We start from the raw sequence: 15,641 nt of genomic DNA, 5'->3' as shown, positions 1-15,641 counted from the left end.
GGCTAATTCACCAACAAGCATTTATTGGTATTGAAACCCATCTATAGGGTATGTATTAGCATCTTGTATTCTTCCTATCAAGAAATGCTACAACAAAAATGACCAGATTTGGGATATTCTTTGGGGTACTATATTAAAGTGTAACCCTTATTCTGAGTTTCTAGATGGTGGTTTAAAAGCTCTAAAACACTGTAGATTCAATCCAGTGAGTCATACCTACATATTCTTGGGAATCTTATGGGACACCATATTTATTTAAGTGTTACACTTAGTCTAAGGTTCTTGATAGTGGTCTAAAAACTGTAAGACATTAGATTCAATTGAGTCATACCTGCCCATTCATTTTCTTCCCAAAAGTTTTTCATAATGAGTCTACTCAACATGATGGAAAATTTTCTTGCTTTCTCTCAACATTTTAAGGGTACTGGATGCTCATCTATCATTATCCCTTACTCTTGCCACTGATCAGTCCATCTTTTCCTATCATACAGTTTCTTGATAATGTTCTTTACTCATGTTTTTATTTGAAATGCCTAGTTAGTTGTACTTTCACCCACCATTTATGCCTTAAATCCACAAAAAAATACTGATCCCTGAGCATAGTAGTATTGTGAATGGTTGGCATGATTGGCAGCCACAGTAATTGGATTTGGTAAAATGAATTTTTTATATGCTTTTTAACTTCTATGCCCCAGAGAACATTTGAGTATTTGTTTGAATTCTAAAAATTATTTCCTATTTAAGTTATTTTCCACTATGTGGGGGGAGAGAACTGCAATACTCTGACAATTCTAAAGATTTGGTATAGTGCCTTAACAGTTTTGGATTTACCCAACCAACTGTCCATGATTCTCTTTCCAACCATCTCATATGAATTGGGGACTAGGAAGCAGAAAATGAAGATAATCTTTAACATAGTTTTCAAACAGAGTCTGTGAATTGTACCAGTAAATTCTCACCTTGGACTATTCTCTTCATTCTTCAATTCTACAAGCTACAAAGGGAAGGAAATCCCCCCGGTCAGTTTCTGAGAAATGTAAAAATATGATGAATTACTTTGGGAACTATAATTAGTTTGGGCTAGGAGACACACATTTGCTACTCTTAATTTTATGTCAAGAAGGAGATTTTTTTAAAGAAAGATTTTATTTATTTTGAGGAGATATTTTTCAGAACTTTTCTCTATTCTAGGTCATCATCAATTGTGAATTTTCCAGGCAAAATAAAATACCTAGTCATTTTAAAGAACTAAATTTGGTAGCTCAACCTCACCACCAGTAATTAAGCAATTCTGAGAATTAAGACTGAAGTGGAGCAAAGGAAGAGAGGGATTAAAATGAAGTGGGAAGAACTTTGGCATCTGAATTATAAAAAATAAGATTTTTGAATCATAAAATCTCAGAATTACAAGGGACAGACCATATCTGAAAAGGAATCCTTTCTGTAAAATACCTGAGGAGTAACCAGGCAGTCTTTGTTAGAATTTCTAGTTGAGAGTTGGGGTGTGGAACACATGATGTCCTGAAGCATTCAGTTCCCTTTGAGCATACCTAACTGTTAAATAGTTTTCTAGACATCAAATCTCTATCTGCCTTTTTTGCAGTTTCTACTTATTGCTCCTAGTTCTGCTTCCTGAAGTGACAAAGAACAAGTGACAACTTCTTTCATGTGACAACCCTTTAACTATTTAGGAACAAATACCATATTTTCCTTCTATCTTGTCTTCTATAAGCTAAATACTAGTTTCTTTTCACACGACATTATCTCAAAGCTCTTCACCATCATGATTACTTTTCTCTGGAAGCTCTCAATCTTAACAATGTTGTTTCTAAAATATAGCTCTAGATGCCTGACCAGGACTATCACTTCCCCTAATTTTTTGAGTCTAGATTTCTTTTAAAAATAGCCTAAGATTGCCTTAGCTTTTATCATACTACTGACTCATAAATATATAATATAGTGTATAGTATGTCTTGTATGCGTGTATGTGCGTGTACACACACATCAGTGTCAACTTGATGACTATTGCCAAATTGATCCTGAGTGATTTCTGAGTAGGTGGTAGAACCTTCCAGTCAATTCAAAATCAAACCATCATCTAGTTCAGATATAGTATTTCAAAGTGCTATGTGCCAAACAGTATGTGAGGTAATGGGGGTAGAAAGAGAAAACAGAGTCTGTGTTCAAAGAGCACATAGTGTAAATGGGGGTAAAGATTGCTGAGTGATGACAATGGAGAGAGGATATGGAACTTGAAGTGACAACAGATCAATATACCTATTTTTCCTTACTGGTCCAGTGAAATGCAGATAGTAATATTAATGATATTAATAATTAGCATTTACATAATACTTTAACATTTGGAAAAAAGTTTTTCAAACATTATCTCATGTTATGAAATATTAGAGGAAATTATGGTATTGGGGAAGATGGCCAGAAGTATTGTATACTTCAGAGTGAATCAGTTTTCTGTCAGTGCCAAGATCAGAAAAGAAAATTAAAGGATAATTTGTGACGAAAAGGAATTTGTTAACAAGTTGGGGGGAAATTGTCTAAAGGACAAAGTGATTGAAAGGCAGAAGAAGAAATGAACAGTCATTGTAAAAATGATTATCTTGCAGCACTTCTATCTTTCTCTGATTTAGAATTTTGTCAAAACTCTGAATACTTAATCTGTGAATTACATTTACTTTAGAATTAATTCAATTCACTTACAAGCCAAAGGGAATCTGATGGTGCATTTAAGTACTGATGGGTCTCCAGAGATGAATAATTACAACTAGAAGTGTACTAAATAACCAATGACAACAATTGTATGTTTAAATTGTTTCCTTTTATTTTAAATATACCCATTACAGCAATTTGTTAGGTATGTATAGAACTTATTTACATATCCAGTGTTTATTCTTTCGGGATGACTCCCGGGCTAACTCAGTGAGGGGTTTACAAGTAATGCAGGAAATAATACTCTTAGAAGGAGATATCTTATGCAACGAGACTGAGAAACCTTGACAAAATTCCATAAACTTCCTGGGATCCAACTATGCATTTCTGAGGTTGAAATTGACACAAAATTAAAAGAACAGAAATAATTCCATTTATTTACTAAATCCAGAAAGACTTCAATGAACAGGATCCACACTGCAATAAGTTTGAGGGGAAAAGCATTTCAGATGTCATTTCCTGCTTGAACAGAGCTTTATGTATGGATCAAACTTTCATGGCTTATTAAAATATGTCCCCCAAGTTAGCTGAGCTGTTTTTAAAAAATTATATGTTATGTACATGTGATTGCCATTTTAGGATTATAGTTAACTCCAAGGGGGTAAAAAAAAGGGAAAGGTCCAGGTTATTGTTTATTCAGTGATATATACATCAGATACAAGGAAGGTACATCAGCCCTATCTCTATTTATATGGATGGTACAACTGCTGGCTCATCTTTTGGGCTGACATTCTTCCACTGTTTATCAAACCGTTTTATTGGAATCTTTTTTTTAAACATTGGCTATCAAATCTCTTTACCCTTCATTGAAGTAGTGAAAATGATTTTACAGGAAAATATTCTAAAAATAGGATTACTGCCATTTATTTTTAGGTAATGTAGAAATGAGATTTCCCAAAATAAGTGTTAATATAGATGCTTTTATAATAAAATGTATTATATTTTGACTTCATTCAATTTTGGTAAAAGACTAGTTTCTTTGGGGGAAGAGAAGATTTATACATGATCTAAAAAAAAGAATGCTTTTAAAACAGGTACTGCACAGGATGTTTCTACACTGGCAGTGTTAGTATATTATTTTCCCATAATGTCCCTGAAAATAGTCATTTTTTTTATTAGTAAGTACTTTTAAATATTATTAGCATTTTCAAGCTAGATGTTCATGTCTAAAAATAACTAGATAATTCAAACAAAATCCCTGTGTTTGATCTGAACATCCTAGGCATTGGATGGGAAAAACAGTTTTGTGGTTATCTTTTTTTTTTTTGGCCCAAATGATAAAGATTGACTATATTGCTTGTCATTTCTTTGTCAACTTCATTTTGTACTGTATTGATTTAGTTTCACATGTGTTTGTCAGTAATAGTAAAGAAAGCCTGCTTGTTTTTTTTTCCTTCAGTTTTTTTATTCATATATTTTTGTTTTAGGCCTCTGATTCTGGCAGGATAAAGAGTGACATTTATTGTAAGGAAACAAAATTTCCAGATACAATGGATTTGTAATATGGAACTAATTAATGAGAATTATTTCTTTTAATAGTTAATACCAAATTTCTGGAAAACATATTCAACAAAGCACCCCAAGATGGAGGATTGAGGCAGGATGGAAAATTTACCACATTTCTCTGCAAAACTATATAAAGCCAAAACACTGGTAATTGGTCCATTGGAATCAAAGCTAATGTTTCACATAACCAAACACTAACAATGAGCTTTTGAAAGGGCTTGAGTCATGCACACACATTCAAAGGAGGAGCTTGTAGGTGGTTTGGATTGAGTACTGGCAGTGTGTAAATGCTCCTGATAGAACATGCTGGACTCACCAGTCCTGTTTCTCCATTCAATATAAACTCAATTTGAGTATTACCACTAGCATCTTTCTTTTCCAACACTTCTGCATTCAAATGTGCACTGGTTACTAAAATAAGTACTTTAAAGCAAAATTGATGCTCAATATAAAACAATTATGTCACCTTTAAGTGTGGAAAAATACTCTACAGAAAAATAAGTAGAAAAGTAATTTCTGATTAATGTGTGGCTTTATCTTTATAAAAAAAATCAAGATGATTAGTTAGTGTGCTTGGAATGGCCCTTGCGGACAACATCACAATGATACATTACAGTCACAGTTAATCTCATAACACTATTGTCACAATGTAATGAAATTCAAGTCAAAAAATATTAATTTACAAACTGTACATTTGGCATCTGTTTCTGAGTATTTTTTCAGTGTTTACTTAAAAAACCAAAAGCAACAAAGTAGTGCAAGATTACAGTGCATTAACAGAGCATAGCATAAATATTATCACAATCATTTTGAAGATGGAATATTTTTTAACCTATATGTTAGCTATATGGGTTCTTAATCTTGTTTTTTTTTCTTTTTGGGGGAGGGGTAAATTTGATCCTTTTGGTAGTCTGGGAAAAGCTATGTAATTTTTCTCAAAATACAAAGCTCAAAGAATCACAAGAGAAACCAATGATCAATTAAAACAAACATGCTTATGGAGGCCAGGATTAAGAACATATGGGCTAAAGCATGGAGACACATAATGCCTAAATGTTATACAGCCTTGCCTTGCTAGAGTGTGACCCAGGTTTCTAAGCTATATAAAATCTTGATTCTCTATGAAAATAAGAAAGACCTAAATGAAGTACATGAATAACTAATAAGAATCATGTGAGCATAAAATGTAACCTCTCATACTTTTTCCTTTATCAAAATTTCTAAGCTATGGCAAAATCACTATAAATATTATCTTTCTCACTTTCTTTTCATTATGACAGAAGTTGAGGGTTTGATAACATGATGAAATTATAAATAAAAAAAAAAGGATGAACAAGGTAGTCCAGAAATTAGGTAGTCAGTCATCCCTAGTGCATTTTGAAATGTACTGAAATAACTAAAAATAATATAATATTTAGAACTGGGAAGAATGTTAGAGTTATCAAATCCAGGTTCTTCTTTCTATTTTACAATCAAGTCACCTGAGGTACAGAGAAGTGACATGACTATTCCAAGATAGAAAAGGGCAGTCAGCATTTGACATAGGCTGTCTTAGATCTTTCCCTCTCCATTGTTATCATCATTTTTTGAAAATTCCCTTGCTCCTTTCCTCTCCCCTCCCAAAATATGGATCCCTTTTCCAGATGAACATAGCAAATAGAGGCATCACTATGAACCAGAAATGTTTACTTATTCAGAAGCATTTACTTATCCTTGGATCATTTAAATCATCAGGTGATCTTTCTGTTGGTAACTGCCAAAGCAGACTGAGAATGAATGTTTTAGGATGTTAGTTTTGGAAAGGCCACTAGAGATCATTTAATACAATTTTATAATTTTACAGATGAGGAAACTGAAAATCAGAAAAGCTATGTCCTTTGCCCAAAATCATATAATGAGTTTATATCAATTGGTAAACAAAGCAAAAACAGATGTTTTCATTCCTATTTTTCTTTTCTTTTCTTTTTTTTAAGGTTTTTGTGAGGCAATGGGGTTAAGTGGCTTTCCCAAGACCACATAGCTAGGTAATTATTAAGTGCCTTATGCCGGATTTGAACTCAAGTACTCCTGAATCCAGGGTCGATGTTCTATCCACTTTGCCACCTAGCGGCCCACACTCCTAATCTTTTTAAAACATTAAAAGGATTAGAATTTATTAGCCTTTTAATGCAATGAGTTTAGAAAAAGCAATGTAAATGTGACATTGTCTTTTTCTGTTCTTTTCATGCAAAGTAGTCCTTTCCTCTCAATTAAGTTTTGATTGATCCACTAGCATGTCATGAATAGCAGAAATTCAATATGAGAAAATAATAGGGCTACTCTAGTTTTCAAAATACATAGAACACCCATTGGCTTGAGAAAAAGACACATTGACAAAATACTAATTGACTTTTGGATGTATTAGATAGAATGTAATAATTAATAGAATGTAAGAGAATATTAGTATTAGAAGAAATGCTAGAGAACAACTACTTCAACCTCCTTATTTTGCAGATGAAGCTAGTGAGATTCACAGAAGTAACTAAGTGAAATGAACATACAGCTAAATGGGGACTTTGCTAAGCCAAAGACTCTCTTGACTTCTAGTGTAATAAGATTTCCACCACTTTCTGTTTCTGTTTTTCTCCCCATATTATTTTTTGATAATTTAACTCTAGTTTATCCATCTTTCATTTTCTAAAAAAAAAAAAAATCTCTTAGCCAGAGATGTTTGTCTGGAACCAGAATTAATCCATGACTCATTTCAATGATTCAGATTCATCTCAAGAATAACATATAAATATATTCTGACCTAGGGCAGGATCTGACAACATTTTTACAATTTGCTTAGACATTTATTGGAAAACCTTATATAGAATAGAGAAATATCATTTTTACTTCAGTAAATTGGCACAGATGCTGACTTAACATGACCTCTCCATAAACAAAACAAGAATTAGTACTTGTGAAAGATGCCACAAGATAGATTCTAAAGACATAAATCTTTTAGTCCAGAAATAAAGTCTGTATTTTTTTTCCTCTGGTCTCCCTAATATCCCTCTGGCAGATAATTTCAAATAGTTTCTTAAAATGAAGAGCTCACTTTAAAGTAATTAACTCCAAGTTGAAATTTTTTTATCTAAATAACATAACTTGGCATCAAATACTTTAGTTTCTTCCTTAGATGAATTCTTTCATGCAAGCTACTTACCACAGTATTTGAGATAGAGAAATCTGTTCTCTCAAAACTGGATCCCCTACTCTTTATACCCAGCTAATCAGACATTTTGGACTTACTCAAGGGCTCTTAAAGTGAAACACCAAAATAGGAAAATCCTCTTCATCTCATTATATGACAGTGGAACCACTTTTCCCTCTCTAAATGATAGTAATCTCTTCTTTAGCAATCTCTCATCAGATGAGGATGCTGTCTTCTATGATTGTTTTATCTACAGCACTGATAATGGCTAATGAGACCAATACGAGCTTGAGCACCTATCTTGAGTACATACTTCCCAGCATAATGAATAGTCCAGATTGTTAATTCAGTTTTTAGTAGCAATTTCTGCAACTTGCTTTTTTTCTCTTTCCTTTACTCTTATTAATCAAAATAGAATATAGTCACGTATACAAGAAGTTACCATATGCATGATGGGTTTTTGTAGATATCAGCTTTAGAGAAATTTAGTATGACAACTGGGACTTGTCTGGAGTATAATTCCAAGAAACACTTAGAGACCTTGTACATTCACAGGGTATAGCTTCCAATTTTTTTCTCATAAACTGAAGGAAAAAAATCAGATCAATTCTAGAACAGTTTTTTGACATTTTGACTGAAAGAATTATTTTCAACAAATTTTTAGGGTCATACTATCACTATCATTTAGCGTTTCTAGGGTCATTCCTTTTTTTTTTACCCTTCTACACATTCATAATACTATTTTCTTAGTTGTCATACAATTCTTTCAAATATTGTCTTTTTTAGGGGTGGCTAGGTGGCTCAGTGGATAAAGCACCGGCCCTGGAGTCGGGAGTACCTGGGTTCAAATCCGATCTCAGACACTTAATAATTACCTAGTTGTGTGGCCTTGGGCAAGCCACTTAGCCACATTGCCTTGCAAAAACCTAAAAAAAAAATTGTCTTTTTAGGGGCAGCTAGGTGGTGCAGTGTCTAGAGCACCGGCCCTGGAGTCAGGAAGACCTAAGTTCAAATCTGGCCTCAGATACTTAATAATTGCCTAGCTGTTTGACCTTGGGCAAGTCACTGAACCCCACTGCCATAAATAAAATTAAATTTTTTTAAAAATTGTCTTGTTATAATAGATTATCAGCATTAATATCCTATTGTTATTCAAGATTATAGTAATATCAGTGAGATTTGTTGATAATGATAACATATTTTTGTCTCCTAAATTAAATTCATTGGAATTTTACATTATTTTTCAGATGTCAAAGCACTATCACTATCTTTTCTTCTAACTCCATGGAAAAGAGATATCAATTTCCTTGAGTCAACAAGTTAATCTGATTCTATATGGATGCCTATCTTCTTCCTAATTGATTTAGGAAGCCATGTTCAGTGATGTCATCCAAGAAGAATCCAGTAAGATTACTTAAACTATTTTATTTTCCTTTGAAAGACAAAAGCCATGAATATGTGTACCAGTGTTATGTTTATTTCCTTTCCTCCAAAGACAATTCCTTTGTTTTGTCAACCTTCAAATGCCTCCACAGGTTGTCTTTTTATTTTAAAAAAAAAATTTTAGAGAAATAATTAAGAGTATTCAGTTAACTTTTAATTATCTACATACATAAGTTTTATTAAAGCAGATTCTTCAAAAATACTACTCAGCAAGGATTCTTAACAGCAGGAAAGAGCCCATCATATACAACCTATGTGTATTTCTTGGTGTGTATTTCCATTACAAAAATGGAGACAGAAGGTATTAGAAACCATTGTGTCTAGTCTACCAATTTTTCCAACTCATTTTCAAAGGGAAGAAATAATTTATTCAATTATTTAAGAGAAAAGTCAGCAAAAGAATCTAATTAGTTACTCAGCCCACAGCTCTCTTGGCAACAACTTCAAGGAAGTCTTTCTTTGACTATTCCTGAAGTCCTTGGTTACAGAATACATTTACCAGATTTTAGAATTGATAGGAACTTGTAGATGAGAAAATTGTGATTGATAAAGGTTAAACGATTTGCCACAGTGATACGGCTAGTTTCAGGATCACTTTGAGGTTTCATTAAAGTAACATGTAGATATGATTAGGAGAGCCATGAAATCATGTGTTTTTTCATAGCATCTTTATAGTTAATCTGTAAAATGCATAATAAAATGCTATAATTAATGAGTCATTACATATCTGGGAAATTACCTAAAGTTACAAGTATATGAAATGTTAACAAAATATCTAGACAAAAGTATCTATGGAAATACTTAACTTGAACTTAACAATAAAAAAAGTATAGAGTTGAGGCAAGATGTGATGTCTTTTTTTAAAATTTATTTTTTATTTATTTAAGGCAATGGGGTTAAGTGACTTGCCCAAGGTCCCACAGCTAGGCAATTATTAAGTGTCTGAGATTGAATTTGAACTCAGATCCTCCTGACTCCAGGGCTGGTGCTCTATCCACTGCACACCTAGCTGCCCCAACATGTGTTTTTAATATGTAAAATCTAATGTTTAAATAGAGATATAGAGCTGTTAGTAGTCACTTGTCAAACCTCCTTATTTTGCAGATAAAGAAATAGGAATAAAGAGGTTTAGTGATTTTACAAAGATCATCATGGATAGAAGGTTAGAGATGGAATCCAGCTTTGACTACAATTCTGACCTTAGATACTTAGTAGCTATATGACACTGGGCAATTAATTTAACCTCTGCCTCAGTTTTCTCATCTGTAAAAATGTGGTAGATAATAGCATCTACTTCTCAGGGTTCTTATAAGGATCAAATTTATAAAGTGATTTGCAAACCTTAAAACACCATGAATGCTAGCTAACATCAACTTTATTGTTCAAGAGATCTTCTGGTTCTTATTTCTTCCTCCAACAATGGCAAATAAAGTTGGTTCTCTTATAGCTGGACAGTTCTACCATCTGTCCTTCATAAATCTATTCTATTACTATGTTAAAGCTTATATGGACAATTAGATGGAACAATGGATAGAGTACCTTGAAGTCAGGAAGACTCATCTTGAGTTCAAATCTGGTTCAGATATTTCCTAGTTATGAGACCCTGGGAAAATCACTTAATCCTGTTTGCCTCAGTTTGCTCATCTGAAAATGAGCTGGAGAAGGAAATGAGAAACCACTCCAGTATCTTTGCCAAGAAAATTCCAAATGGAGGTCTCAAAATGTTGGACAGGACTGAAAATACTAAACAACTACAGCCTTTATGATATGGGAGTATCTATTACTATACTCATCACATATTAGAGGAACATAAAATATTCACTTATTGCCCATAAGTAGACAAAGTAAATAGGGTTTTAGTCAGTCATTCTGCACTGTTATAGGAAAAATTGAACTATCTACAAGCAAGAGTTGGTCTCAGCCACCCTGGGCATCGATTGACCAAATGTGAAACGTTACTTACATTTAGTACATGTAGATCCAGAATAGTGACATTTCATTTAAAAAAATCCCCTGAAAAAATGAAAACCTGTTCTCTATCCTTCCTAATACAAAGGAGTATTCTGTAGGCTATTTTATTATTTAAAATCATAGAAAATGTTAAGCATTTTATATCTACTGAAATTTTATTGTGGATCTCAGAGATAGGCTCAAAACAGACTGTCTCATTAGAAAAGAGATGAAATATAATTTCTGAACCATCAACCAATTATTAGTTCTCTTCTGAGTACCTCTCATTATTTTGGTAGGTATTTTGGAAAAAATAGCAGTCAAATGGCTATTCCTACCTAACAAAATTTTCTGATATCCTCACAAAGTTTTTACAATGACCTTAGATGCAGAATGAGAACTGGGGAGGCTAAAATTTGAAGGAAAAAATGCCTGAACCAATAACTCCTATATGCCCCACCCTTGAGCTAGCTTTTAAAATGCCAGAGGCCTTCTCAGGCTCTGCAAAAGATATTATCCAATATTCAGTTTTAGCATTGGTACTTTTATAATAAAGACTAGTGTTTTAAGCCTATATTGGTCTTCCCTTCAGATTTTGTTTTTGGCAGTTTAGATTTAAACCTGACAAATGTATAACAGGTTCATTTTACATTATAATACTGCTGATTTTAGAAAACTGAAGGTATCCAATCATTCTTTTATGACCTTAGAATAAATATTATTTAAAGAAACATCAGAATACCAGAGATGAAACTTTCATAGCAGTTTGGAACAAGAACACTAAAATCCTATTGTCTGTACAATCTTTATATCCATAAAGCATCTCTAGGTTTTAGAATTTTATTTAAAAATTAATAGCAACCAATGCCAAGGAATCAATATACCCTTCACAAGTAGGTATAATATTAAAATAATTTCAAATTTCAATAAACATTATTCAATTTATTTGAGCATGAATACTCTTCTGTGTATTTGCATTTCTCTTCATATGTATTGATAGCACATTTAAAGAAACAATATTCCTGAAATATCTTATCCAGAAAGACAACAAATATTTTAGATTCAGAGGATTTCATTTGACTAGGGCTTACTAGTATTAATAAAATCTTTTCTCCATTTGTAGAAACTGAGGTATGCTGCACAATCAAGGCAGCCTGGTTTAAAGGGAGCAGTGGACAAGGATTCAGAAAATCTGGGTTCTAGCTTGACTTTGCCATTTCTGAGTTGTATGATTGTGGGCAAGTCACAACTTCCCTGAGACTCAGATTCTCTTCTTTAAAATGACAAATGATTTTATAATTATCTTAAGATTATCTAAAGATTATCTAAACATAAAAGATGATTACTGAGGTCCTTTCTATTTATAAAAGTCAATGATCTCAAGACCTATCATAAATCTTGGTCTATTTTCTTTAACATATTAGGAGCAGGAAAATCGATGCTTCCAGGTTATGGCTGTTTGATTCTGCTAGAGAGATGAGCCAATATGAACAAAGGATTTTGGTCCTGGTTATTTCACCATAATAAACACAGCCATAGAGAATATCTTGCCCCAGATCAGACAGTTAGGAACAGAAATAACTAATATCTAGTTCTCTTGATGTTCAGAACTATCCCCTCTATATTTATCAGGACACTACCAGTCAGTATAGATTGGAATTAAGAATATTATGTTCTATTTTGAAGCATTCAAAAAACAGTTAAGCTTATAGTTTCAGCCTGAGTTGTCTTTTTGAAATATGCCTTAGCAATCCTTCCTTCCTTCTTCACATTTTAGTTTTTTTTAACATGACAGATAAGGAAAACTTTAAGAACAAATATTCAAGTTCATGTATTTTGAAATCCTGAAATTAAATTAATGTGAAATTTTTTGAATGCAGATGTCTAATGATTATTAACCAATATGGGGTAGTAGAAGATAACAAGATAGTGGAGATAAAAAAACAAGATAAAAATGAAAGAAAAACCAAAAGTCATAACAATGTTTAATCACAGTATTGTTAACTATCTAGAACAGAGAAATATGCTGTTTTCTTATTGAGATGAAAACTGTTCATGTAAAATCCACTCAAAGTACATACGAGTATGTGAATCATAACCTTAGGGCTGGGAAGGACCCCACATTATCTAGTATCTGTACTTGAGTAAATTCAACATCCCTATAGGAAGTCATCCAATTTTTACTTGAAGACCTCTAGTGATGGAAAACTCAAGAGTCTCCAAAGGCAGTTACAGTTTTATTTTTTGACAACTCTGAAGAAATAGAAATATAGACACATTCCTTTGGTCCCTCCTTTGCAGCTCATCCTCTCTCACTTGCTTCAGTCTTTTTCTCTGTCTTTACTCATAAGCTCAAAGATGATATACCATGTCAAATGACCACATTTGCCTCCTGTTTCTCAGGCATCTCTGTAGTTCTGTAAAGCACTTAGGAACTATGGCCACAAATATCATATACAGAAGGAATTCTTGAATGAAATACGGAAGAATTTTGCTCAGTTACTTAGGCCTATTCATGATAAAGATAATGCCCATTCAAATAATTTACCTGTATTGACACATATCTTTATTTGGATGTTATTCATATAGCAAAAATATATTGGCTTGTATGTAAATTTTTACATTAAGATAACATTTATAATTATTATTATTGGTATGTCCTCTATACACCTTTCTTTTCCTGTTGTAGGGAAAAGTAAATTTTTTAAAATTATTTCATCAAGGTGGAAACAGTCTGGTATCTCATTTAAAAGTTATTAAAATGCTATTTCCTGGACCACAAGAATGTAAATGAATAGATTTTTCATAGTACTCCAAAATTTTATCTGAAGGTAACGAGATTAAAAATATACAGCCACAGGTTATCATAATGAAACAAATAGTAGGTCAGTTGGCTTTCTGGATAACATGCTAATACTCTGTTAGAGTTTGTTCTTTTTCCCTTTTTAATGCATAAATAACTGCCTTCACAAACACAGTATGTAGATGAAAAGAGAGGTAACTATGCCCTTTGTTAAAATTGTGAATGCAAAAAGGTTAATTGTAATTCAATTGTGATGCACTTCTTCCTTGTTAAATTGTGGAAATTTTAAGCTATGGAGAAAAGAAATAAAAATCCTCCAAGGATACTATAATTTCTGCCTTCATTTTTCAAATAGTTTAAGCAGCTGATCATCATAGAACTGCAACAATCAAGTAACAAATTTACATTTATAGGACAACCTAACCCAAATGTGGAAAAAAGGAAACATTGATTAAAAATGATAGTAAACAATAAATTATGTTTCAGTGCAGATAATTAGCTATATACAGTATAATTTAAAATCAAGTGCTGAAGACTGCTGATGTTGATCTCTTAAAACTTTGACAAAATATAAATAAGGTACCCAAGAGAGGATGGTTGAGTCAGCTGTGGCACAGAACACAGACTGATGTCTCTCTTTTTATTATCACAGCTTGAAATAGATTCCATCAGAATCTTCTGCTAAGTGTGCAAGAGATGGCCAGTGTTAATTCCAAAACCATTTCTCTAGATTGCCAACAGACTTGTACTCTTGGTGTCTCTTCACATGGTCACAAGCAGAACATGCATGTGTTTCCCAGAACCTTGGGAGATTCACTGTGAAACTCTTCCTCCAGTTAAAATAACTGAGGTATAACTTATCGTTTTTGTCTAGCTCCTTAAGATATTTGGCTAGCTCACTGGCAGAACTGTAATCTTCCACATGAATGAAAGAGTCCCCTGGGATAAAATTCTCGTAATTTTCCCTAGATGGACCTAATACAACGGGTACTGTACCAGCCAGAAAAGCATTGTAGAGTTTTTCAGTGATATAATCTTTGTGGATTGAGTTTTCAAAGGAAAGGTAAAATTTACAAGTAGATATGGTAGGAATCAAACTTTTATCATTCACATACTCTCCAAAGGCTTGTCCATAGGTATGAATTTCAATGCTTTTACTCAGTTCACTGTAATACTTAACTCTTGCATGCTCAGGATTCCAATTACTGACCACCCAACACACCAGCTTCTTCTTGTTTGGCACTTCAAACACAAAGGAGCTTGTGCTTACTGTCATGAAGCCATAAGGCACTTGTATATCTGAGTCACGGCGATAAGTCAGAGTTAGATTGAAGAGGTGTTCAATGCCGCTCTTCTGGGGGGTGTGAGTTGGAGATTCCAAGTTCATCCAAATCCACTTCTGGAAGGGTGGTCTAGCTTGCTGGGGTAAATTAGTGAGATCCCAACTGATGTCTCGATGATGAATCAGAACAGCATGAGATTTGTTGTAAAGGGCTCGATCGGTGGTGAGACGACATCCGTGGATGTTAAACATTGCTTGACAGGAAGAAAGGTCAAATGTCTGCCCAAAGGGCCATACCCAAATCAATATGATAGTTTCATTCAAATCATCAGTTTTGCTAGAAAAGAAATTTTTCATTTTCAAAACAGAGCTGGTTGTCTCTATGGGGCCAAAGATCCAGCTGTTGGTGGGCTTGATGTAAATGAGCAGGCATGCCATGAAACAACCCAGAATAATGCAGGTGATTAAAAATGGGCGAAAAATTCCTTTGGATGTCGATGTCATAATTTTTTCTGTGAAAGAAACAGAAAGGAAAGAAAAGTAAAAATTCAGATCAATAAATTATGATTATGTATCCCCCCAAATATACTTGATTTAAAAAACAATTGCCATTTTAGGGTCATCAAATCATATAGAATAAGGGTTTTTAACTTGGATTCCAAGGATCCTCAAGGAATCCAAGAATAGATTTCAGGGGCTTCATAAACTTGGACAGGGGAAAAAATCCATCTTCACTTTAACTAACCTCTCAAATT

General features: G+C 33.3%; 1 protein-coding gene across 3 annotated transcripts in view; it reads right to left on the bottom strand.

Moving 5' to 3' along the window:
- Nucleotides 1–2,832: 2,832 nt before the first annotated feature.
- The window catches only part of FUT9 (fucosyltransferase 9), a 300,767-nt gene continuing 287,958 nt past the window's right edge, over nucleotides 2,833–15,641 (bottom strand). For all 3 annotated transcript variants that reach the window (XM_074187190.1, XM_074187189.1, XM_074187191.1), the window contains one exon: nucleotides 2,833–15,398. In XM_074187190.1, the coding sequence (XP_074043291.1) occupies nucleotides 14,311–15,390 (1,080 nt within the window). In that variant the 5' untranslated portion in view covers nucleotides 15,391–15,398 and the 3' untranslated portion in view covers nucleotides 2,833–14,310. The remainder of the gene's footprint in view (nucleotides 15,399–15,641) is intronic.

Source organism: Macrotis lagotis, chromosome 5, assembly GCF_037893015.1.
Source record: "Macrotis lagotis isolate mMagLag1 chromosome 5, bilby.v1.9.chrom.fasta, whole genome shotgun sequence".
Taxonomy (NCBI): domain Eukaryota; kingdom Metazoa; phylum Chordata; class Mammalia; order Peramelemorphia; family Peramelidae; genus Macrotis; species Macrotis lagotis.
This window is presented reverse-complemented; position numbering and strand designations above follow the sequence as displayed.